We start from the raw sequence: 25840 nt of genomic DNA on the forward strand, positions 1-25840 counted from the left end.
AATGCCTCCTGGCACCATAATGACATTCAAAGTACAAACAAAAAGAATAAAATTCCCAGTGTGAATCAATTTAGTTTCATTGTGAAGAAGAAAATGGTTGCTGGGCCACCAGGCACCATATCACTGGCCAGATGTGGCCCACAGGCCTTGAGTTGAGTATCACTGATCTAGAGCAAGTACTCTACCTTGTGCTGACAGTTTAACTTCCACTGATATCCCAAATCAAAGCAATCAAAACATGCACCTCATTGCCCTTCTGTGTTCTGCATTTACCAATAAACAAGTATAACAATATAACAATATAATTAATACTGAGAGCTGAATGAGGCTGACTGGCCCACACAGAAATCCTGATACAAAGCAGATGTCAGCCTTTTATGTATCATCCTGATTTAACATTCCTCCCACAACTTACCCTGCAGACTGACATCTGGTTGGTGGTCAGTGTTCCTGTCTTGTCAGAGCAGATAACCGAAGTGCAACCCAACGTCTCCACTGATGGCAGGCTGCGGACGATGGCGTTCTTCCTGGCCATCCTCCTGGTGCCCAGTGCCAGGCAGGTAGTGATGACTGCTGGGAGGCCTGGGAGAAAACATGACAGGCAGACGATGGTGAGGAGAAAGCTTTTTTTTATAGAGGGAGAGGGAGTTTAACAACTTCATTGCCTTGTTTTTTTTTTCTGTCAGCCACTGAGATTCATAAGAGCAGCTGGATTCATGTGCTTTAATCAATGGCTCATAGAAGACTTTTAGAGTGAGTGGAGAAAGCTATTTTGTTCCTCTATCCAAATTTTGCCAGCTCAGTGTCTTTAACAAAAAAAAAGTAAAAACATACATCTAAAAGAAGTGATGCACTGATAAATAGATAAGATGTTTGACCTTCTGGTATGGCAGCTACAGCCAGTGCGACAGCGATCTTGAAATAGTACACAGCTCCTCTCAGCCAGCTGCCTCCATGGACCGGATCGTTAAAGTGTCCCACATTGATGGCCCACACTGCCACACAGATCACACTGATGACCTGCAGGTTCAAACACAAGTGCAGGGTAGTAACAGAGATACTGTTTATTAAATCTTTAGATTATTGTTTTAGAAAGTGTCAAAACATTGATTAAATTAGAGTCCAAAGTGATGCCAGGCACTAACACACACACAAACACACAAAGAGGTCCTTGCCTTAGACAGCTGTTCTCCAAACTGGTCTAGTTTCTGTTGTAGTGGGGTCCGTTCAGGGTCAGTTGAGGCCATCTCATCTCGGATTTTCCCAATCTCTGTTTGCACCCCCGTCGCCACCACAACGCCAATGGCACGGCCCGCTGCAATGTTGGTGCCCTAAGGAAAAGGTCATGAACTTTGCTGTCAAACTTGTTGTCATCATGACAAATATTGGGTCGTAGTAACGCACGGTTTCTGTAGTTCTTCAGCAGAGAGCTGTTTAAGAGACGGTGAATAGAATCTGTATGTGTCTTTGAACGCTTTGTCTATTTCATATGCTCCCACATAAAGCAATGACAGTGAAATCTAATATCTGAGTGTAATGATTTCTTTCTCCCCTGTAACAGCAGGTTCTAAATTGTTGCCTACACATCAGTGTGTGAAGTCACACTCAGGACAGCAGCACTGAGAGAACCACGCCAACAAAGACAACCTGCAGACCTGCAGCCTGTCAGAGTGATGGTGCTGAATAAAACATCACTGGCTGTTGTTCTTTGACCACAGACCACCTGGTGACTCAGCAGTCTTTGAGGTCTCACACACACACACACACACACACACACACACACACACACACACACACACACACCACAGCTGCTTTGTCTGATCAAATAATGGTCATTTTCCCTGTCACACTCTCTGGTCATGTTGTGTGTAAATACATGAAACACATGTCTTGTCATCTATTGTACCATTAAATGTAAGATGTATAATAATATAAACCCCTTTTATATTTCATCATTTTAATTTGATATCTTTAACAAATTTTAGTGCATAAACAAATAAATTAATAAGTATGTAAGAAAGTAAGTATTTTTCTACTTAATTTTCAATGGGTCTGAAGTGTTTTGCACCTTGTTTTATCCTCCCAAATTCATCTGGTAATTTTAGAGACGTGCCATGAGCAAAGAGAAAAAATGTGTGACTCGTGTAGCAGATAAATGCTTTATGTCACTGCAACTCTTTTTTCTTAGAGCTGCGGAGCTCAGTGACTGCTGCCTCAGCAAGTCAACAATAAATATATTATACTGCATACGAAGATCGGTACAGATGTTAGTAACAACACAACTTTGTTCCAGCGCTGAACTTAAAAGATAAGGCTGGCTGTATTCTGTATGTGTTAGTCTCGTAGATGTGAATCTTTAAATACATAATTTCCTAAATCTGCTGGTCACTGTAGTTTTTAGCGATCGCTACTTAAACAAGAGGAATTCGTGCATTTGTTGGGGACTGTTTTCAGCAGCACATAAATCCACATTTGGTGCTCGAGTTAGTGTTTGGTGCTGCAGGCAGGATGGCGTATGAGGAATAGAGTCAAAATGAACTACAGTGGTAATAAAGGAAAATGTCTCCTAGTGCAACAGTGTGACTCATTAATATTGACAATAATAGAAATCATTCAGGCATAACTTAAACACTTGGTAGTCCCATTCTCCCTGGTCCTTTCCCTGGTGGTGTGTGTTACGTTGACTGTATGTGAATTAGGAAAAGACAGATATGGTTGTTGAGACTCACAGAGAAGAGCATGTTCTTCTTGTCCTGGTTGACAGCACGGGGGTCTGGTACAGGGTCTGTGTGTTTGAGCACCGACACAGACTCCCCCGTCAGAATGGACTGGTCCACCCTCAGAGTGGTGGAACGGATGGACGTCAGCCTGATGTCAGCTGGGACCTTATCACCAACTGCAGGGTGTTGAAAAGACAAATCTTAATTTCACTTTTCATTTCTGTATCTAACTTGGAACAAAGGTGGAGTTTAAGCCCCAAGTAGTGACCAAAAACTTGAGCATGACATACTCTACATCACTTTACATTATCTAATATTTTTATACTTTAATACTAATATTTTTAATGACTTAAATGTTGATTATGTGGAATGAAACTGCCTGGATTCCCTTCCTCCCCTCTTCTACCTCCACATCATAAAAGAACAAGCTAATCTAAAGATCATGATTAAACACACCAGCTGGGGTTAAAAAGTACTCTCTGTGGACGACAAGCAAACAGTCGCACTCCATTTAAGATCAAAGCACGGTGGCTTAAACAAGCAACGCACTTCACTTCTCTGACATTTGTCAGAGCTGCAAGATGTAAACTTGCTCCTGAATGTGCTTAACTTGCCAGGCACAATCATTGTAGTTTCCTGTGAGCTTCACCAATCAGAGCATTCCCCCGCAAAAAAACCCCCTCTGTCTTGTTTCTGGTTGTAAAGATGCAACATGAACGTCTCACACTTACCAAAGAAAATTACTGCTAAACACAGAGCATGGTAATACCCTGATGGTCGGCACAAAAGTGGGGGTAAACTGTTTTGCACCGTGTGCAACGTTGAGGTGGAACACCTGACATTCTGACAAACACTTTTCTACCGCAAAACACACCTGGAGAATGTCTGAAACGTGTTGATAACAGAAAAGACAAATCACCATGACAGAGGTGGTTGCATCCAAATCTACTGCGTGTGCCGAAAGAATCAGGATGACAGTATATGTCACAGATTCAGAACAGAATGGTTTTATTCTCACTGGAAGTTGCATTTATATTTTAATGAATTATTCGGAAAAAGAATTTGCAATTTTTACTTGCTCCTGCACTCTCATTGTAAAAAAACCCACCTAAAAAAATCACAACACGCACCTCAGTTATTTAGAATAGCTGCTGGGAAATCATGCAGGGAAAAAACCCTATGAAATCTTGGTGGGACTGACATGTATAGACCAATCCCAGTGACACCTCACTAGTGAGCCGAGGCATTACACTGTAATGTAGGCAGAGGCTTTTCCTTTTAAAATGCTGCTGCTGATCCTGTAGAACTTTTTACATGTAAAAATAGTGTTATCAAAACAATTAAAATGAAGGTTATGATCTACAAAACTCAAGTTTATCTGTTATCAGCTGCTCTGACAATAAACTTTGAATATAATAAAAAATGGACAAGTAAAATCCCACAGGGGAGCTTTAACAAATGAAGCTCAGCCTACGTTCAACCAGGAAGACTTCCTTTGTGCTCATCCATCCACAATTCTCTCCATCCCACTCTCACTACTTCCTCTCATCAGCTGACTCTGGGAGCTCACTCTTCTAGTTATCCAATCAAACTTTGCCACAATCTCTATCAGCCAATCAGGATGCCACTGCCAAATTTTAAATCTGCTCTCTCCTCTGCTGCTGTCAGCCATCATTTTATGCAGAATCTTCGCTCCCTCCTCCATCCCATTCACCTCCAGCCATCGTATCCAGTGTCCAGAACAAGCTCAACAAAGACTCATTCCTCTACTCATCCAGATCATCAGCACTTCTCCATCTTCTTTTCATCTCATCTTCACCACCTCTACCACCACCAGCGTCTAGTGGGGGGGGGGGGGGGGGTTCCCTATTCGACTATGGATTCATCACCCTCCTTAAATCATACCATCTCTACGAGGCCAAATGACAAAGACACATTTTTATTCTTATGTGCACGTTAATAAATATTCTTTTACTATAAAAAACAATTCTCTCCCGATTGAAATGTTAGCAGCAATGATTTTGGACAAAAATGTTTTCTTTAAACTGTATCTGTGACACACCCTGACACACAAAGCTGTATGTGAGTATCACTAATTGCAAAAATAAATTACAAATGGATGAAATTGTTTGCACAGTCACTCTCAACAGTAAACATACAGACAAAGATCAGTACATGAATCTCATTGGCCTAACCACAACTTAATATGGACATTTCCTTGTTGTCCAAGACACTGACGCATTTGTCTGTTCCTCATCTAGCTTGCTTTTTTTACAAGTACGCGGAGGAGGAAGTTCTGAGACTGTTTCATGGTTCTTTCCATCATAAAAGAGCTTAATATTAAGGGTTGTTTGGCTTGCACATGACATAAGCTATAATCCTTTTTTCATTGGCACAGTTTTTTGCTAGCAAGACAAATCACTGGTAATTCATGAGTACAGGGAGATGTGAGAGCATTTTTATTAAAGGTGCGTATAAACACTCTTTTCTGGCTAAGATCTTCAATATTATGAAGTAACGATACAAAGGAAATTTTCCACTTGTGTCCAGGAAGATTTCTAGAGGAAATCATATGTTTATGACCTTTGAAATCATGTCTTATTTATGCAAATAAGGACGGACTCCTACACATGAAAGGTCTGCATTCCTTCTCTTGGAAGAGCACAGCCTTTTTTATAAACTGTTTACAAATGTTTCCATAAGTGAGTGACTCAGAGAGGGCCAGCGAGAAATGAGAGAGAAATGAAGAAAGAGAGGCTGCATTGACACATTAGCCTTTCGCTTTCTTTCGACACTAAAGAAAGGCTGACACTTAATATGAGCTCTAACAAACCACGACAAAGAAACGTTTGCAATTGTTGGTGAGAGCACTGACACATTTTACCAGAGCAGGGATATTCCTGCCTCAGAATGTAGTCTTCTTAATGTAAAAATATAGAAACATATAAACTAATTAATGTCTCAAATATAATCAAAGACATTTATTAAATTAAGAGCCCTATAAGTACTCATCATTGGATGAGATTGTTATACATTTATAGCTTTGATGCTTGTTCTCTTTTTCACGTTTATAAAGTCATATGTCAGTAGTGTGGAGGGGACTGGACAGGAGAATATTGGAATGGAAGTTAACATACAGTTGACATGTTTTATTTTAGGGATAGAAGGTGTCATTTGTTGTATAGAACAGACAGCTTTTTTTGTGATTCAGGGTAATATGAAAGTGACAGCTGTGTCGGTCTCATAAATGTTTGGCACACTTTTTGGGGCCATTTTCCCGGCACTGGGACAGGATGAATTCTTAGAGTAAGGTCCACATGAAGACGGTTAAAATTAAGATCCTCCGTCACTCTAAGCCATGTTGACTTCTCCAGAGTGGAGAAATCTCAAAATACCATCAATAAGCTCAACACCAGACCTATCTGAACTGATGAAAATCAGAGGTGTGGGCAAATACTCAATTTGGATGTATAAAATAAAAATTTTGGTTTTTGCTTTGTAAAAGAAAACATGTACTATGTATCTACTCTCTACACTCTATCTATACTACCTACGTACTACTAGCCATGCCAACATACTGGTTTTACTGGGGTTTTTACAGTGGAGCAGAGCAAAGTAAAATAAACTGATGTTAGGGGATATTGAGAGACATGTTGATATAGAGCAGCCTCGATGGCAGTGTCTTTCTGGTCTATAGCAGTTGCCATTGTTATTATTACCCTCCATTCATTCCAGCGCACTGCCTGACAAGAGCTTGACAGCGGTGTTGGTCCAGCCCATCGTGCTAATTGGCTAATCGTTAATCCCCCTGTGGCACTCATGGGTTGTTTTTTAATTTCTTTTTTAAAGATATTTTGGGGGATTTATTTGCCTTTATTTGATAGGACAGATTTAGCGTGAAAAGGAGGAGGGACTGGAATTAAATCTGTGGCTGCTGCAGCAAGGACACAGCCTTTGTGCATGGGGTGCCTGCTCTACCACAGGAGCTAGTGGGCGCCCCAGGTTGTTTTTTATTTCAACCAAGAAACCGCTGTTTCGTGTTACAATGCCAGACGATCAGGCAACTTAAATTCAGTGGAGTGGGTGGATTCAAAGTTCTGGATCCAGGCAAATGTGACTGTTATCTGTGAATATCTACAGAGATCCATTCACCAAAGTGACAGCTCTGCGCAGCTGCAGATAACATTTAATGTTTCATTCACTCGATCTAACGTTACAGGTGAATGGTAACCAGGCACAAAACTGATGGAAGTATTACATAACAGGGACAATTCATATTGAGGGCATACAATTTACATTTTCTATTAAAAGATAAACATAACAAGGGTATAACATGACAACTAGGACTTTTCTTTTCTTGGTTAGTAGCAGAGAACAGCAGAAAGACTGTATTAAACATTAACAATAAGAGACCGAGCTGTTGCATCAGTACTGCGGAAAATGAGCACTGAAACCCTTAATATAAATATATAAACATTAAAAACTGGTATGTATAGATAAATAAATATTTCTGACAATGCTAACGTGCTATGTAGGCTAATCTCTACAGTCTGTGGAGTGCAGAAAGATAAGCTAACACTGACCCTGCTCTTTTGCGAGTGCTTGATAATAATTTAATGTGAGCACTCAAAAATGATAATCATTTGAAATGGTTCACTTGAAATTCAAAGGTCTGCAACTAGACGACCTCAACAGGTAGGTGTTTTTTTAGAAAGAACTCATTACAACTGATACACACATTAAGGTTATACCATTCAAATCTGCTGGTCTGCACAGTAACCATTTAGTTGACAAGAATACAACTATAAAACAGTGATTACATCAATTTGCTTTTTTTGTAATAATGATGGATACATGTACTTTAAAACCAGACGAAATTACTAACACAGACTACTGGTAGCTTAATTCCAAAAATGTGCGGCTGTACCCAAACAGTCATATTGGTCACTGTGTTATGTTTGGCCTGAAACGTCGGAAAGATAATAAAAGCACGAGCCACATTAAACACAGCCTCCAGCTCCGTCCTGTTGTTCCAGCTCTGATTAGTGTCACTGTGTTCCCATGCTCTGGAAGTCGAATACTTTTACTACAGACAGAAGGGCACTGGATCTCACACACACACACACATACACACACACTCCTAACCCTGCTTCCTCTCTCCGAGCAGCCTGAAATAGCAGTGGGTATCTGGAGGATTCAACAGTTTTCTTACTGGGTCAAGATGAAATGTGTGTGTGTGCAGACTGTTACTACAACTGGCAGTGTTCATACGACACAGCTGGACTGGTTTTAACTGTGTATACAACTGATCTCAATGTGTTTATTCAAACACAAAACATTTTTTTTATGTGAATCCATTCAGCTGTAAAATGTGCAAAAAGAAGTGGACTCATAGGACAGGGTCACATCTGGTCACATCTGTCCGACTGCCAACTTTGACAAGAGAAGTGCACCGACAGATCTTGAAAAATGCTCAGAAGCACTTGAAGCGTTCTCGGACTGAGAAACTTTGCTGCTCGCAACCAGGGCTGGAAATTAGCACGAGCCACCAGCCAAATGCTGATAAACTATGCAAGTGGCTGCTAGATTTGCTTCACTCAAGAGCCAAAAAACAATTATTGTCTATTAAGTGGCTGGTAGATGTTGAAATCCACCAGCCAGAGTGGCAGGTGGACAAAATGGTTCATTTCCAACCTCACAGCAATCTTTTCTTTGTCACATCAGAAATAAATTAGCGTCTTATTCGGAGATTACTAAATTGTGATTTGTTCCTTATAAACTCCCTCTTATGAAAATTAAGAAGTGACAGAATGAATCAGCGTGACTTGTAACTTGTTTCTTCTCAGAGGTTTCTCAACTCCGAGAACAGAAAGCTGAGATTTGAATTTGATCACTGAGACAATTTTCTGAAATTGTGCAGACTCATTCATGAGCCAGTGAAGTTTTCTTTTGGATTTTATGGTTATCTCAAGAGCTGATAAATTGAGACAAATTTAAATGACCGCAATGAGAAAAGAAAAAGAGCATTTTAAGATCTTAAATTAGGGTCAGGCTGAGACATGCAAAATGCTATTTCTCTGGAGCTGAATTTAAAGCCCAGTTCAGACCAATGATGAGACGAAGACAAGACGAAACCGTTCTAGAACGTGCAGAGAAACGTCCCAACAGTGTGAAGTGGTCAGTCTGAGCTCGACTCAAGCCGGCTGATGGTGTCACCTGCAACTCAGCTGGCAGAATGTAAAGCTCGTCACCTGTTTCTACAGCCAGTTGGCTTGTCGTGAAGTCCGCTGGTCAAGGCAAAATACAAACAGAGGTTGGTTTGCTTGCTGTGGAAGGTGCTCCAGTTTTTAATATTATTGTGGCATATTTATTATGAATATAGTCCATCTCATGCTCATTTTATGTTTTTACTATAAATGCAGCTGTAGCCAGTGTCTCCCTATCACTATCCTCATTCATATTTTAAGAAGCTACAAATTAAATTCAGCCACAAAATAAACCCGAAAAGCTGGAAATCAGAACTGAAGTAAAGAGTTGTTGCATAGAGATGATACACCGTCTCATCAAGTTGCATCAGCATGAACCGTCAGGATTTTAGTACATTTCTGAATGGCGTGTTGCAAGTAGTTGCATGTTTCAACTCGTCTTGTTGTGAATCTTTGGTCTGAACTGGGCTTAAGAGGTATGAGAAAATGGTCTCCAAATCTCATATTAACGTTATATTGAGCTCTGTTGTGTCTAGGAGGAAAAAGCCTGGTCAAAGAATAGATCTTAATTTAAATTTTCTTTTCCCCTAGGCTTTTTCATTGTTCTAAGGATACCCCTTTATGTTCTGTCTGCACTGCAAGGACTAGGAATGATTGTGGATTCTTGGAACACACATTTTGAGGGACAACCAATCCAGCAACTGCAACTGCCATTCTTAAGAAAAACTGTTAACCGTGTAAACAAAAGACAACACAAAACACAAACAGCTTGTATCAGAAAAAAAATGCAAGAAAACAGACAAATGAACTTGCAATGAAGTCCAGACTTTACTGAGTCTATATGTGACGGTGGAAATACAAAATCTTGACTAGTCTATGCGGAAGTGACATTGCTATCCAACCATCGGTTGGCTTACAGTATATCGCTTCAGTGTTCTTTCTGGCAGTGCAAATGCAAACAGAAAAACAGCCCTTTAAGGTATGTGGTTCTAGCGGGTACTCCCCAGTGGGCAATTTCTCTCAGGGATCCCCAGAAATGTTTCGTCTGCACATGCCTTTAACCCTGCGCTTGTGTAGCTCCTTTTTTAGCCTTCGGACCACTCAAAGAGCTTTTTACACTTCGAGTCACATTCTCCCATTCACACACTCATTCATACGACAACCCACTCTACCTCTGAGCCACAACCGCCCGATGTTGAAAACAATGCTGTTGACCCGTTTAGATTTTCCACCTCCTTTTGTATGTCTGGTCACATTGGTGACAAATCAGTTGCTAAACAACCATCACAACCTCCCAAACAAGCCAGAGCAATGAATACTAACACCGGCATTCACAAGCACCTAAAAACTCTACATGCACTCTAACACTCTAAAACACTTGATAAAAAATGGCGGCACTCAAAAAGCACTCCAAGTGGATGAAAAAGGTTTAAACACGAGGCCATTAGCTTAGATGTCCCGTATATCATTAACATACTGCTCAAAAGAGATACAAATGATTAATTCAGACCCTTCATTTCATTTCAGCATTCATGAATCCATACAGCAAAACCTTCTGAGACTGCTGCGCTGATATACACTCCAATCAAATATTTTCCATGAAGGCCGTGTGTGCCTCTCACTGGGTTTCCATGACGATAACAGCCGGAGGAAAGGGCAGAGATTAAGATGTTTGCCAGGAATGACTAAACAAAGACGCCGCAGTGTTATTTCAACCATGTCTAAACAACAATCCAGTGTAAATGCATTGTGCTGGAATACAAAGGTCTTTCCAAGCTCACTGCAGTACTACAGATACACTGTTAAAACAGCATATCAAGTGAGTGTGTAAAAACACGTTAGGGCTTCTGTTTTAGGTTATTGATGGCTCCCATTCATATTCTTGTTTGCTGCCTTCTGATGGCGTTACCTTTTTGAATACTAATGACACCTTTGTGCAGGAGTCAAGTTAAATTTAAGACTTTTAAAGACCTTTTAATACCACATAGAATGCAGTTTAACACATTTTACAACTATACCATCAAATATACGAATGGGGTGGGACGATATGGCCTAGAACTATTCTTTATATCACTTTTTATTCAGTACTTCTAGGCAGTATATAACTATTATTTCTAATAAAAGTTAATTCAATTAATGCAACCTGGACCCAGAGAAGTGCCACGAAATGGATAGATGGATTAACCAGTGAAACTGCTGACTGAAACAACCTCCTACAGCACAATCCCACTTTAAATTCGTAAGTGTATCACATCTTGTAGCCCACAGATTATCGCTGACATTACTGCATACAGCACTTTTTCTAAACCTTTTAAGGGAGCTTTTACACCTAATCTGTTTAGCTTGGTTAAAACGAACTCAGGTCCTTTTGCCTGGTTAGTATGGTTTGTTTTTGCTGGTGTAAAAGCTGTCAGTGGAACACTTGTGTGGCTGAAACAACCAAACCAAGACTGCCTGAAAAAGTGGGTCTCTGTCCACTTCCAAGTTGACTCACGTGCGGTTCGTTCATGGTAGGAAAGCAAACAAACCATGCAAAAAAGTTCACAAAAGCGCACACATCAAGATAATAATTACTAGATGCAGGACAGAGGGATGGAAAAAAACAGAGTCTGCACACTACCTATGACATGCTGCATGTACAGCTCTTCTTCAGGTCTAAAGAATACATAAATCAATTTTACGTCTTAAAGGAGAAAACCAACTATTGGCTGACTATTTGACACTCAAGAGACATTTAATGAATTGAATTTTACTTGAGAGGGTGAAGAGAATTTGCCACTACTCACCTGCGACTTCCACAATGTCTCCAGGAACGATGTCTCGGGCTCTGACTCTCTGGACGCTCTTCTTGTCCTGTCGGTACACCTTGCCCATCTCTGGCTCGTACTCCTTCAGAGCCTCAATGGCATTCTCTGCATTACGCTCCTGGAGGACACAGCGCCATAGAAAGGTTCTATGAGTTTATTTCAATTGTTGATATGGAAGCAACGATTGTTAATGTGAAAAATCCCTTCGAGCATGGTTGCCCTCATGTGAAGACAAAGACAGCAGGGAAGGAGAGACAGGAAGCTACAGGTATGATAGAACATGAGGTCTTGCTAAGCTGGGTAGTTCTCTGTTTGTGATATGGATAATTTCAGCAGTGATTTAAAAGTGGGGACTGGTTCATGAACAGCTCAGAAACCCCACGTACACACACCCGTTAATTCTGTTTGATTCTTACCATCCATGTGAGCATATAAATGTTATAATCCGAACAACACACCACTGAGCATAGAAGCTAAACCCAGGAAACAGAGGCACATCCAAAAGGCTTTAAAAGCCCGTGGTTGCCCTGACTGGTCTTTGTTAAAACCCAAACTAGGTCAACAGACCTAGACACATTACATCAAAAAAGAAACAAACAACAAAAGATGAAATACACCGTTAACCCACATGTAGTCAGTGCCTCTGAAACGAATCTAAGGACTTGTGTTTCTGTTATTCAGCCCACTGTCAATTAAATAAATGAGGTGGACAAAATGTAAACTGAACTTGAAGGAAAGATGTTTTGCACAACTGCATTACTTTTAGCTAAGTGTACCTACTAAACTGGCAACTGAGTGTAGCACCTCAGTTTTGGACTGACGGCAAGTCTCTCATGACTGGCAACTTTCCTCGAGTCTTGTGCAGTTGAAGGGATATTTTGCCAATTTTCAATTAGGCCTGTGTTACAGCAGTGTGGGGAGTGTGTGCAGATGAATGGCGTTAAGGCGCCCCCCTGCTGCTAAATCCCGGAGCTCCCCGCCCGTCCACCTGCCAAAATCCACCGAATAATGCTAAATGTTGCATTTCACGCTATAGTTACTTAATAGTCTAAGAAACAGCCTTGATATGATGATATTGCCAGTCCGTAAAAACCTGCAAACACTGTTTACCTGCCATACTCCTACAATAGCATTGGCGATGAGAATGAGGAGGATGACGAAGGGTTCAACAAAGGCTGTGATTGTCCCCTCCCCTTCTTCAAACCAAGCCAGGGTCTATGAGACAGAAGACAAAACCAAGAGAAAGGTGAATGTTTGTGTTCAGTGTAGATCTGTGTTATTAAAACTCATTTCATTTGTATGTACATCTAGCAGGGTTAAACTAATACAAACTCCATCGTCATCACTACTTGATTATGTGAATTTGAGTGTGTATGTGTTTGCTTGTGTGCTGTGCAGACAGTTGTGTTTTCTTACAAAGGAGATGCACGCAGCCAGCAGCAAGATTCGCACCAGCAGATCCTCAAACTGTTCCAGGACCAGCTCCCAGAGTGACTTCCCTGTATGAGGAAACAGAGGAACACAATGAGCAGCAGCAAAAAGAAACACAGACAGACTTTGATGTAAATTAGTTAATGTGACGATGGAAGAAAGAAAAAGAAAGAGTAACAATAAAGGGGATAATAAAACAGATAGCTCACCTTCTTCTGCTGGCAATTCTGTAAGTACAGAAAGAGTTAAAGGCAGAGAGAAAGCAGAGAGGATGGAGAAAAAGAACAAATGACATCACCACCACTGGTACTTTGTTTAATAAATTATATTGCGGAAAAGTAATCAGTTATTTTCCTTCCCAAAGTGCTTGGTGCATATAATTTTCTTTTTTTTCCAGCAGCAGGACTAGATTGATATTGTGCTTGCTCAGACTTGAACATGATGCAGATATAAAGTGCTCCTTCTACTGAAAACAGGATATATATTGGATATGACGTGACTCACAACACTGCAGGGTAAGTGTGTATCTATGTACACATTTACTGAACATTTTAATCAATACGACTGCTGCACATTGGAAGCCTGATGATTTTTTGTATATGTTTTTTATAACAACGATGGCTATTATTTTTGTGAGTGGCAGTAGTAGTACGAGCTATAGTAATTTCATCATCATCATCATCATCACAGAGATTTACTCTCCTGAGACTACAGTGAAATTGTCAGTTTGTTTAGAAGAAATGTAATTAGTGTTTAATGAAAAAAAGAAGCTATTTCCATGAGTACCGTTGGGTCCCCATCTCTCCCTGTTCTTCTTCAGCTGCTCACAGCTCAGACCTGTAGACTCATTTACACTGAAGAAGCCCAAAACCTCCTCCACCGTCTTAGTATGAGCATTATCCATCACTATGGCGAGAAGAGAAGAAAGAACACAAGGAAATGTGAATATCAACAGATAGCTTCTTCGATATAAAAATATCAGTTGTCAATGCCTATTTTACTAACTTACAGAGGGAGCTATGAACTGTGAGAAAAGCAGTTTGATTCAAAATGTTAGTAGTATTGTAGTACAATCATCCTTTACTAGGCTTGGGTGGTATCAAGGTATTGCGTTATACCAGTTCATCAAAAATACTGACTCCTTCTATTAAAGTGATACAGAGATGCTGTAATGAGTTCTGTAGAGCACAACACGCTCCTCCAGAGGTCAGTCTGGGGAGAAGGATGATAACTGCGACTGGTGGGGATGATGTTACTGTAACAGCAGGCCAGCAACAAGCTGGCCAGCAACAGAGGACAGAGAGCAGGGGAAAACAGTGTAGAGCCAGCATATTTTCACATCTAACTTAGTGAGTTAAAAGGTTATCTTCAAGTAAACCGGAGGTGGTGATTATTGGCACAATGAAAAGACAAAAAAGGGGGTGGAGGTTACACAAAGACCATCATATTGTATACCCCGGTTAAATGTCAGGAGGATATGAAGGTACCGCCCTAGCCTATTCTACTATTATGGCTCTGATAAAAAATACATTGAAAATACATTCAGCATTTTTCAGATCTTACTATTTCCATGATACGTTGTATAGCTTTTTTTTTTTTGTTAAAATTGCATCAGAGATAGAGCACCCTGACTGGAGCTCAACTGGTTTTCAATAAAAAAGACAACACTATTATCAGTGTTTTCCACCCCTGCTACACACTGTTACAGCATGAGTTGGCTGGGGAATCAAATGTACTGGATAGCCAAGCAACCACACAAACTGGAACCCGTAGAGGCAAACAGGCCCAAGAGACATGAGTTACTATCCATAGGGTGTGAGCTGGCTCTGAAAAAGAAAAAAAAACATCTCCCTGTGTTGCATCAAATGGGACAGGATTTATTTCTGAGTATTTGGGGGTTGTGCTGCTCGGGAGGGCTTTATTGTATACGTTTTTACAAGATTTAAGGCCTTTAACAAGCAGGTAGGGGCCATGCCAATTCAACAGCAGGCTAGTTTTCACCCATTTAAATTACATGATAACAATAAGAAATCATTTGCCTGTTATTCCCATTCCACCACTATGGTGTGTGTAAGCAAGCAGCTTGAAATAATTACAAACTTTTAACATCATTTACTGGAACATGCTTTATGGTAGCGTTAGATGATCTGTGCTGGATTTATCACAAGACTTTATTCTCAGTGACTGGTAAAGGCCAGTCAGGCTGTCAGAAGAGGGCCTGTGTTTAGAATAATTAACTCGGGAGCATCGCCTTTACATCACTTAGGCCAATTTCTGCATCTGCAAAATACCAGCGACTGCCTCTGCATTCAGCACAGGAGCCAAACATTAACATCATGCTAATAAATCGGCTACCGACGAAACGGTAATAATGATGACACTTCCGGTCTTTTGCTTAACGTTATACACCAAATATGAAGGGTTAACACTGACACTTTCTCGCTGTTATTACGAGGAGCCTCGCCTAAATTCTGGGTAACGTTAATATGGATGACATGACGGCAAATGCTCAGACATGTAGCTCACGACTGGTGAGGGTTACCAGCAATTTGACATGTCTGCATAATTAACTGGTTACACGCTGATACCATGAGCCGTATGTCAAATGACAGGTGAAAAACTGTAACAAGCTAAAGGCTTCGAGCCACAAGCTAGCAGATAGCTAATGGGCTACATCTCTGTAGGTGACTAACGTTAGCTAGCTAGGCAGCTAGCGCTGATATAACGTTAATCCTCCGGAGATGAACAGGTTGCTTACCAGAGTGTGGCGTCTGTCCACTATCCCTACAGTTCCAGTAAGACAGTGTATATCACAGCACCATGGGTTTTGGATTAAATTCCCCACAGCGACGGAAAAAAACAGCAAAATATACTTTGAATGATAGTTTTCACAACAGGCTATCTAGCTAGTTATATTGTGACAGCCGCTCATGAGTGAAAAATCATCAGAACGATATTTCTATTGAAAGAGTACCCGGTTCCCGAGTGGTAAAAATGTTGTTTTTTAAGGAAAAAAATAAGGCTTATTTAAGGCGAATTATTCTCTAAATATATTAAGTCAAGTTTGTACAGACAGTGTGGTATTATTACTCCTTGTCCTGGCTGCAGGAGTGTCTGTGGGTCACTAATACTCAGCCTACACGCTACAATGTCCAATAAAATCAAGCTAGCCACTCACAAAAAGCAACTTCCGGTCTCAACCTTCAAAGTAAACACTTATGCTTAATAAATATTACGTACCTTGATATAATCTAAATGCCCAGTCCATGAAAATGATTAACTCAAAATTTTGAAAACAATCATAAAGTATTATGCGACCAAAACATGACTGAAAGCTAAATTAATTCCAACGCTAACAGATTTTATACTTTTATTTTGAAAAGACGTCCTTTGACTTCCCATATTATGATGGCTAATCCTCTCTACCTTGACGTGCTGCCCAGTAATGAGCGTGATTAACGGTGTTTGTCAATGCAGAAACCAAACGGAGATAAAAATGATCCAATGAGAGGCCCGGGAATCAGACTGATGCAACATACTAACGAATCAGCGTTCAGAATCCTCTGAAATCCCGCCCACTAGAAGCCTTACCACAGAAGCTCCCTCCTTCCCAAGCTCTCGGGTCAATCAACGGGCGGTGCGTCTGCTGTCGCTCAACGGATCGACATTCGAACCAATCAGCTTTGAGCTCTGAGTTTTTGACAACACTGTGGACCAATCAAACAGCGCCGGAGGCGGGACATATGTTTAAAGCGTATCTGGCAGCCTTCCTTTTCCTCCTGGTGTCCATCTGTCAAAAAAACTGTTGTGGGTTTGTATTTTTTAAATCAAGGCTGCAGAAACCTCCACAATCAGTATTTTCAGAATAACTTGAAAATAACTTGTCTATTTTTTTCACTTAAGTACACTTTTTTCTTTCAACTCCATTCACAATGGATATACAGTATAAGAAAAAAGAACATTTTAAAAGTAGTTATGTACATGTTTTTTCAAATTTGATTGGATTTACATGTAGGAAAAAAGCTAACTACTACTTAATGAAATACACATTCTGTTCGCAGCAGTATGAACACGTTTTTTTTTGTAATAATCCTTTCTTAAATTATAACCCCCTTTGCTGTCTGAAAACATTTTTTGTATGTTACTTAAAATGAATTACTTTTTGCTTTACACATTTGCTGTTTTAAATTCTACATGATTCATGAACTTCAGAGGATATGACTCTAAAAAGAGTGTGTTAGTGTGGTCACAATATCCTACAGTGTTTACAATCCATATGGCTCTCTTTTGTAGTATGAATGACTGTCATGTTATTTTGTACATGGTCTCCCACACCTCCACACAGTAAATCAAATATGTAAACACGTGAACAATAGTGTGTAACGCTTTATGATTTAGCATGTGGCTAGTTTTTCCCAACTCTTTTTCAACTTTGCACACATATGAGGTTTCCAGCAGATTTTGTGGTCTAATATCGTGATATAAGACCATAAATTAATTTTCGTATACTCTTTTTTTTATTATCATGTATGTGTATTATCGCTATTTATTTGTTCCAATTCCAAGTTCACATCTATCACTTTATCTGCTAACACAGACCTTTCACAAATGCTGAACTCTCTCCAATGTGCCCATGTTTTGGTATCATTGTGGAACTCATTTATTCACTCATTCTCAATCTTGTGAAGAGTAAAAACAGAGAGACTGTGCTAAGTTAGGTCAGTTATAAAAAGACAGAGGCAAATGTATGTCAGCGTTCAGACCACATGGGAGATACCAGAGGGTAGCAAATTATGTGACTGTGTAACTCTTTGTCATTTATATCTCCTTCACCATTTTCGTTCCACAGTGTTAACCGTGAGGTAACCCCCCCTCCCTTCATTATACATCAGAAGATGACAGAAGAAGTAAAATTAGCAAACTTCTTTTTTATTAAAAATGTAGTAGACTGTGCAGAAGCAGTGTGGTGCAACTGCAAGGAAAAAACACACAACTGGATGCTCTGTCATTCTTCTGTGTCTTACGATGTCTTCCTCACAAAGGGTATTCGCTCCACAGGCTGAAAGACAAAGAAACATTATCATCATCATTACCTACAAATTAAGATGGACTTTATTAATGTATCTCCAAGAGATAGGGCTGAATATAGTTACACATTTTTCAGCAGAACATGAACTTTGCCTGCAGATAATAATGAATCATAATAATTAACCATGAATCTCTAACCATATGAATTCAAGTAGGTATTTCGTGTTTTATGCTCAGCACTATGGACACATTTTGGTGAGTACTGTAAAGCATAGATTTTTTAATACTCAGCGTTAAGTAAGTGTTTTTTTCACACCATGATAAAGTCTCCATGTCATAGTGATGTTACTGAGAGTAAGTGATATAGTGAATGATTGGCAACCTGTATTTATGCATGTATCACCACCATGTATCTTAGCTTATGAATTAGGCCATTAATATTCTGTTACATTGAAAACAAGTGTGCTACATTAATTTGACTTCCAGGGTCACAACACATCATACTGTTCAGTAACATTTCTGATAAGCTCAATGATGTTATCATATTGTTGTTATGGTGCACAATATGGGACAAAACAGTGTTATTAACATGCAAGGTGCACTGAGGTGATTTATTAAACGGCAGGTAGATAAGAAATCCGGTTCCTGTAATCACGCTGAATTATGGAAGCTGAGTTCCTCAAAGTAATTACATCTAGGATGAAAGGAGACATTAGACGGCCATAACCTGATTTCTACCAGTAACATGCTTTTGTGTAGATGTTAAAGGCTAACCTTGGTATATGAAACTGCTGTCGCCAAAGCCACCTGATTACATTTGAATTAACAGTAATTTATCATTGTAAAACACACTTCATTCAAAGTCGGCTGAAACAAAATAAAACTGGAAAAAAGGTCTTGGTTCATCTTTCCACTGTTCCAACAATCAGCAACTCTAGTTTGGTTGAAAAAAAAACCCTTAATTCACCCAGTTGGATGTAAATATATGCTGGCTCTATACACGCTAAAATTACTATTTATTTAAATGGAGTCTGGTGGGTGAGATATGCGTGAGTGTGTGTGTTACCTCCGGCTGTACTCGGGGTCAGTGTGTGTTTGCAGCAGCAGGTCTCTGATCTCCTCAGGTGGGCTCAGACCATGAAGCTTTGCTCTCTCCCATCTCTGTAACCTGCTGATACCTGGAGACAGATAGATGATGTGATAAATGATTCAGTGTTCTGTGTGATTAAAAGCTGTTTCTGCACCACTATAACTTTACCTTTCCCAAAAAGAGCAGAGCCCAAAACAATGAAAAAAAACCCAGCAGCAATACAGCTTTGTGCCTCCAGATGACAGTGCAGGACAGATTGTAGTAAAACATGGACATATTGTCCGGCAGATCTACTAAGCCTAAACCACAGCAGTAAGACTGAACCAGACAGTAAAGCTGTAGGCGGTAAAACCAAAGCAAAGAGCTAAAACTGGCTAAAAAGCTTCATAGGACTGAGGAGAACTACAGAGTTTGTGATCACTCTATCGGTTCGTTAGTTACTAGTGTACATGTGTATGTATGGTATGTTACCTGTGCAAGGCCCAAATCTCCAGTCCAGATCAAAATGTCTGAGCGTCTCCAGTTCCTCCTCCCGGATCGTTTTAGTTTCAGCCTCTGCTTGAGAAAGAAAATTTAGAGAGAACTAAATAAAACAACAAAAACTAAAAAAAACAAATAACAATGACCGATCATTTTCAGTGAACTCTAAAGTAAGTAAACACTGCATAATGCATTTCCATATACTGTTACTGTGACACTGAATTTTACAGAGCACATGTATGTATATATCAATAGAGAAAGACCTTTAAAAAGCTACCCAGAGCTGACAGTAACACAAAAATATTTCAGCGTTTTTCACAGTCTGTAGATGCTGATTGATATTTGGATTTCGTTGACTGTTTTTCAAAGTGATATTGCAAATACAGAGTCAGTTTGTATCACTGAGGAGAGATTAGATACAACACAGAGCACAGCTACAGTAGCCAAACATGACCTCTATAGAAACACCATGCTGCTCTTCACCTTTCTGTGGCGGAGGAGGAGAAGAAGGTGTCTTCGCTCGTTTCATCCCCCTCCTTGTTCTCTTCATCACCTTGAATGAATCAGTTATCAGTCCGCGCTTGGTTGTCATGGTGACTGATCTAGAACATACACACATGCATACACTTTACTGTATACTCTACATCACTGGTCAGGGATTTTTTTCAAACCAAACAATAGTAAGTCCATTCTGAGATGGAAATCTATGCACACCCCAAAGACAACACCTTAGAGTTGTGATCACATACCATCCTTTTTCTTTGTTAATTAGGGCTGCAACCAACAATCATTTTCTTTGTTGATAAATCTATCAATTACTTTCATGATTAATTGAGCAGTTGTTTGGTCTATAAAACGTCTGAAAATGGTAAAATATGTTGATCAGTGTTTCCAAAAGCCCAGGAGGACGTCTTTAAATGTCTCATTTTATCCACAACCCAAAGATGACTCTCATTGAGGAGTTAAGAAACCAGAACATATTTACATTTAAGATGCTGGAATCAGATAATTTTGACTTTTTTCCTTTAAAAAAAGACTCAAACCAAACGACTGATTATCATTTATATAAGTTGGCGATTAATTTAATAGTTGACAACTGATTAATTATTACAGCTCTCCTGGTAACATTCTCAACATTCAGATATGTTAGATGCACAAAAATGAGGGGAATTTTAGAGATGACAATGTAATTATTTAGTATTATTTTCTTTCACATTTTAAGTAGAACCCTATTTGCAGCTCCACTAAGAGTACCTCTGCTAAATTCTTGATTTAACCACATTTAAAATAAACTATAATGCAGAGTAAACCAACGTAAACCTAAAACCAAGACACACGACCACATCACACCAGTTTTGGCCCCTTTACATCGGCTCCCTGTTTGTTATAAGATTGACTTTAGAGTCTTATTGATTACTTTAAGGTTCTTCATGGCCTGGCTCCAGATTACATTTCAGACCTGTTATGAACCTCTGTGTAGTTTGAGATCCTCGAGCAGAGGTGTTCTGCTTGTTCCAGAGTCTAGACTGAAAACTAAAGGGGACAGAGCTTTTGCCATCAGGGCCCCGAGACCCTGGAACGACCTTCCCGAGGATATAAGGCTGTCTGAGTCACTGGCTTCCTTTAAGTCTCTCCTAATGACATACTTCTATCGGAAAGCATATCCTGACTATCCTGCTATCATATTGATCAATGTTATTTCCCATTTATTATCTTGAATTTAGTTTTGTCCTCCCATCTTTTTATGACATGTTATTTGTTTTATTCTTCTTGTGTTCTAAATGTGTTTAGTTTTAATGTACAGTACTTTGTAACTGTGTTTTGAAAGGTGCTCACCTTCGTCTCACGTCTAGATTACTGTAATTCTCTCTTCACCTGTGTCAATAAAACTTCATTAGACCGCCTCCAACAAGTCCAGAACGCTGCCGCCAGGCTTCTGTCCAGATCTCATAAGTTCACTCACATCACTCCAGTCCTAGTTCACTCACATCACTCCAGTCCTGGCATCCCTGCACTGGCTCCCTGTTAATTTCAGGATCCAGTACAAGATTTGAACCATCACTTACAGAGCCCTCCATGGTCAAGTACCTGCATACTTGACGGATCTAGTGTCCTTTCACTGTCCTGTCAGGTCACTGCGGTCCGCTGAAGGCCATCTGCTTACTGTCCCTCACACAAAATTGAAGACCAAAGATGACAGAGCCTTTAAGGCTGTTGTACCTAAATGGTGGAATGCACTACCTCATGAGCTGAGACCGGCCTCTTCCGTGGACATTTTTAAAAGGCAGTTAAAAACACATCTGTTTAGGCATGCGTTCCAGTAATAGCCCATTGTATCATCTCTGTATTTCGCTGCACTTTATTTTTTATTGTTTTTGTGTTTTTGCATTGTTTCTGTTATTGTATTTTTTTGTATTTTAACTTGTGAAGCATTTTGTGAGTCCTCTCTGTGAGAAGTGCTATATAAATAAATTTACTTACTTACTTACTATAAAAATGAAGTTTGTTATTATCATTATTAATATTAGTATTATTATTATTAAATGCAGTTATATCACTTCTTAATGCATGGAGACTACCCTGAATCGTCCACATTTATTTAAATTAAAAAAACTAAACATTACATTAGGAAGCACATTTGTAGTTTCTGCCTTTTATGCTCACCTCCTGATGCTGGTCACACAGCACTGTCTTATTGGAATTTACATAGCAGTCTGTATTTGTCAGTTTTTAACTGTTAGTATAATTAAGCAATAATACAATGTTCTTGCAGTGTTTAGCTGCTGTTTGCTTTAAAACATTCACAGGCTGTTTTGTACAGCTGGACATGTCCGGGCAAAGGCTCCCCTACTTCTCGCTTTTCAAAATAAAAGCAGCGCTCAATAATATGAAGTTACAATTTTATTTTATTTTACAGTTTTAATAAAAATCATACATGTGTGTATATGGTTAGAATAGCATGTCACCACAATTTAAATGACACATATCTTCTTGTCCCGACGCTGCACTCTCATAAGGTCACACCAAATTCGACTAAAACATCTGGTTAATTATGTTGACATGCTTCCCAGCAAACACATGTATGCCGATAAAATAATTTATTAAATGTTTACGTACCTCTGCGATGCCATCTTAAATTCGGCACAAATAAACAAAAGCTATTTCAATGAGAAAATGAATTACTGCCTTATCAACCTTTCAATCTCCTCTACTGACTGCCACACCTTCTTTTTCAAAATCCTGCAGTAATTTGATTGAAAGAGTTGTAACGACGTCATTACAACTTTACAAGCATATATCAACAGCATTGTTAGATTATATTTCAGACGACTTCACCAATTCAAAACAGATGGACGAGCCACAGTATGTCTGACGTTACTGACCCTATCGATGGTCAAAGCTGCAGGAAACAACATTTTCCAATAAAAACTATATGATAACACAGTAGACGTGTTTCAGCGCGAGCATCTTAACGTTCAGCTAAAGGTTTCTGCGGCTGTCTACTTAACTTACCTCGTTATTCAACCAATACAAGCTCCAGCAGATGTATCGCCCAGTTCAAAATGTTTTCTCTTCATTCAGTCTGCAGAAAAACCAGTCGACCAAAACAATGACGACTGACGACGCTTCTTCTTCTTCTTCTTCTGTCAGTGTCGCTACGGCAGACTACAGACTGCTGGGCCTCTTTGCTGCCCCCTGCCGTTACCTTCACATGTACTACAGGTCAGTGGTTGTACTGTATTTTTTGTCTCCCTCAATATTTAGAACATGTGCATCTGTCTCCCCGAATAAAAATATTTATTTTATCATATTATTTTATTTTTACACCATAAATTGATGCAGGAAAGGCACAAACTAGACTAGAGAGCTGAAGTGAAACCCGAAAATGTTTCTGTTCCGCAATTAAGAAAATTCAAATTCACCAACATTCAAATCACACAAACATCTGTAATAACACAGATTACAAAATAAAGGGAAATACAGCTTTGAACACAAACATCCTGCTCAACAGTTTGTTGTCTTGTACACTTCATAAAGATGGCAATTAACATTAACTGTCAGTGTTTATTTGTTTTATGCTGTGTTTTAAGCTGTTAAATGAACATAATTTTCTGTAACTGAACTTTTGGTCACACCACCAGCCTGACAGAAGAGACTCCTTGCCCTGCTGAAGAGGGGTGGCAGTAGCTCAGTCCCATAGACTGTCAAAATAATGAAATAATGGACGTAGCCACCGTGACGTCACCCATTGGTTTGGTGGTCTGAGCTTTATTTTGAACTGCAATTACAATGTGGACAAACTCCCTGTAAAACTGTCCACTTTCCATAAGCAGGTCCTTTTAGCATGGTCTCTCATTTATAAGCACAATTTTTCACCTCACAGGTATCTAATTTGGAGTAACAGAGATATTTTATATAAAAACAAGTCACTCTTTTTTGAGAGTTGGGTACAGAATCAGATTCTGTCACTCTTTTTTGAGAGTTGGGTACAGAATCAGATTCTGTGGTGGGCCAGCTATTCAACGGAGAGGGGCAACTTTTCTCTTATAGAGAGTTTCTATCAACATATAATATTCCAGTTACGCCACAAGAATTTGCTATTGTATTTGACGCCATTCCATCAGGCTCAATAATCCTTTTTAGAAATACTGGCAGACCTCCACCCACTTCTGTCTCCCTCCCCGCTGCGGCTGAATCACCTCCACCCACTTCTGTCTCCCTCCCCGCTGCGGCTGAATCACCTGTTGGAAAAATCTGTTTTTCTAAACTTCCTCGAAATAATAAGAATATTCGTGAAAATCTGTTTTTCTAAACTTCCTCGAAATAATAAGAATATTCGTGCCTTGTTTCAGAAAGAAATTGTATCTATTCCAAATGTCGTGTTTTACTGGAACTGATTTGTAAACAACATTGACTGGAAAAAAGTTTGGAGGATTCCTCACAGATACCTGATAGTAAACAAGGTGAAAGAAGTGTCGTTCAGAATAATTCACAGATATTAGCCTGCTAATCATTACATGGTTAAATTTAAAAGAGACATCAATACAAACTGTTCTTTTTGTGAAGACCACCCAGAAACTGTTTTGCACCTCTTTTGCTTACACACCAGAACATTTTGGAAAAACTTCAGCAGATTTGTCATTGACCATATTTATAAAGACTTTGCCTTATTGTGGGAGAATGTGGTATTTTGCTTTTATAGAAACCATTTTGGCCGTCGCCATCTTGGATTTCTGTCAGACATGCAAATATATGCAAATTTGTGGGTGAGGGGGCGGGGCTGTGGAAGAGTGAAGAGGACACTACGCGCACCTACACTGGCAAACTGACTGCTGTACCTGGCTTGCCTTGCTAATCGCTAATAATTCAAGGTAAACTTTAGAGGTAAGTATTAAAGTCACAGTATTAACGTTAGCTAATTGCATACATGTCTACGTTACATGTAAGAGGAGTAACGTTATTGTAACATTAGTGTGGTGTTAACTGGAGTCAACGTTACCGTGTGTAAATTAATGTTAAAGTGTATGGTTAGCATAACTGCATGATACGGTGGTTAACACGTTAAGCGGGATATATAGTTGTGCGCAGACCCTACGCACTACTACTTGTCCGGTGGCGTGTCTGTGTCACTCTGCAGTTACACCTCCAACACACTAGTTGGCGGCAGAGGTTTCTGTGCAGTGCTGTAAAGTTTAGTTGATTAAAAACACACCCAAAACACACATTAAATATGGTTAAATAGCGACAATTTCAAACACAAGGACACAAATTGGCTTCACTATAACTCGCAGCATTCACAGACAAACACTTGTGGTAATACGGACACATTTTCCCCACAAACACAACATGCTAATGCTATTAGCACAAGTCTATGGCATTTTACATTGTATAAATTAGCCTAGTGATTTCCTCTTCGCATATGAAACCTGGATAAATCCCTGGAGGATAAATCACACACAAGGCTTAAAGTGCTTTTTTAGTGGAGGCATACTGTCGTTCAGTTCACCGCCTGGGCACTGCCGATGTGCCTTTGTGCACTGAACCCCAACTGCGTAGGGTGCCTGCATGTATAGGTCC

The 25840-nt window shown here is 39.6% G+C and overlaps 2 protein-coding genes across 5 annotated transcripts in view; both read right to left on the bottom strand.

Moving 5' to 3' along the window:
- Nucleotides 1-16292, bottom strand: part of si:dkey-28b4.8 (sarcoplasmic/endoplasmic reticulum calcium ATPase 2) — a 29772-nt gene extending 13480 nt beyond the window's left edge. Inside the window, exons 1-10 of the mRNA XM_050044466.1 lie at nucleotides 15923-16292; nucleotides 13951-14070; nucleotides 13374-13391; nucleotides 13150-13232; nucleotides 12844-12948; nucleotides 11713-11851; nucleotides 2730-2896; nucleotides 1176-1331; nucleotides 879-1020; nucleotides 416-582 (exon numbers count right to left, since the gene is read on the bottom strand). Of these exons, the coding sequence (XP_049900423.1) occupies nucleotides 416-582; nucleotides 879-1020; nucleotides 1176-1331; nucleotides 2730-2896; nucleotides 11713-11851; nucleotides 12844-12948; nucleotides 13150-13232; nucleotides 13374-13391; nucleotides 13951-14068 (1095 nt within the window). The 5' untranslated portion in view covers nucleotides 14069-14070; nucleotides 15923-16292. The remainder of the gene's footprint in view (nucleotides 1-415; nucleotides 583-878; nucleotides 1021-1175; nucleotides 1332-2729; nucleotides 2897-11712; nucleotides 11852-12843; nucleotides 12949-13149; nucleotides 13233-13373; nucleotides 13392-13950; nucleotides 14071-15922) is intronic.
- Nucleotides 16293-18072: 1780 nt separating this feature from the next.
- On the bottom strand, nucleotides 18073-23410 carry pold4 (DNA polymerase delta 4, accessory subunit). Of its 4 annotated transcripts, none has more exons than XM_050045200.1 (5): nucleotides 23276-23410; nucleotides 20246-20364; nucleotides 19754-19837; nucleotides 19259-19370; nucleotides 18073-18223 (listed from the first exon to the last, which is right to left on the bottom strand). In XM_050045200.1, exons 2-5 carry the CDS (start codon nucleotides 20352-20354, stop codon nucleotides 18199-18201), a joined length of 330 nt encoding a protein of 109 aa, XP_049901157.1. In that variant the 5' UTR covers nucleotides 20355-20364; nucleotides 23276-23410; the 3' UTR covers nucleotides 18073-18198. The 4 variants fall into 4 exon arrangements, with proteins under 4 accessions (XP_049901157.1, XP_049901155.1, XP_049901156.1 ...); XM_050045198.1 differs by having other exon boundaries at nucleotides 19754-19840; XM_050045199.1 differs by lacking the exon at nucleotides 23276-23410 and adding an exon at nucleotides 22427-22575 and having other exon boundaries at nucleotides 19754-19840.
- Between the last annotated feature and the right edge of the window lie 2430 nt (nucleotides 23411-25840).

Source organism: Epinephelus moara, chromosome 5 (assembly GCF_006386435.1).
Source record: "Epinephelus moara isolate mb chromosome 5, YSFRI_EMoa_1.0, whole genome shotgun sequence".
NCBI lineage: Eukaryota > Metazoa > Chordata > Actinopteri > Perciformes > Serranidae > Epinephelus > Epinephelus moara.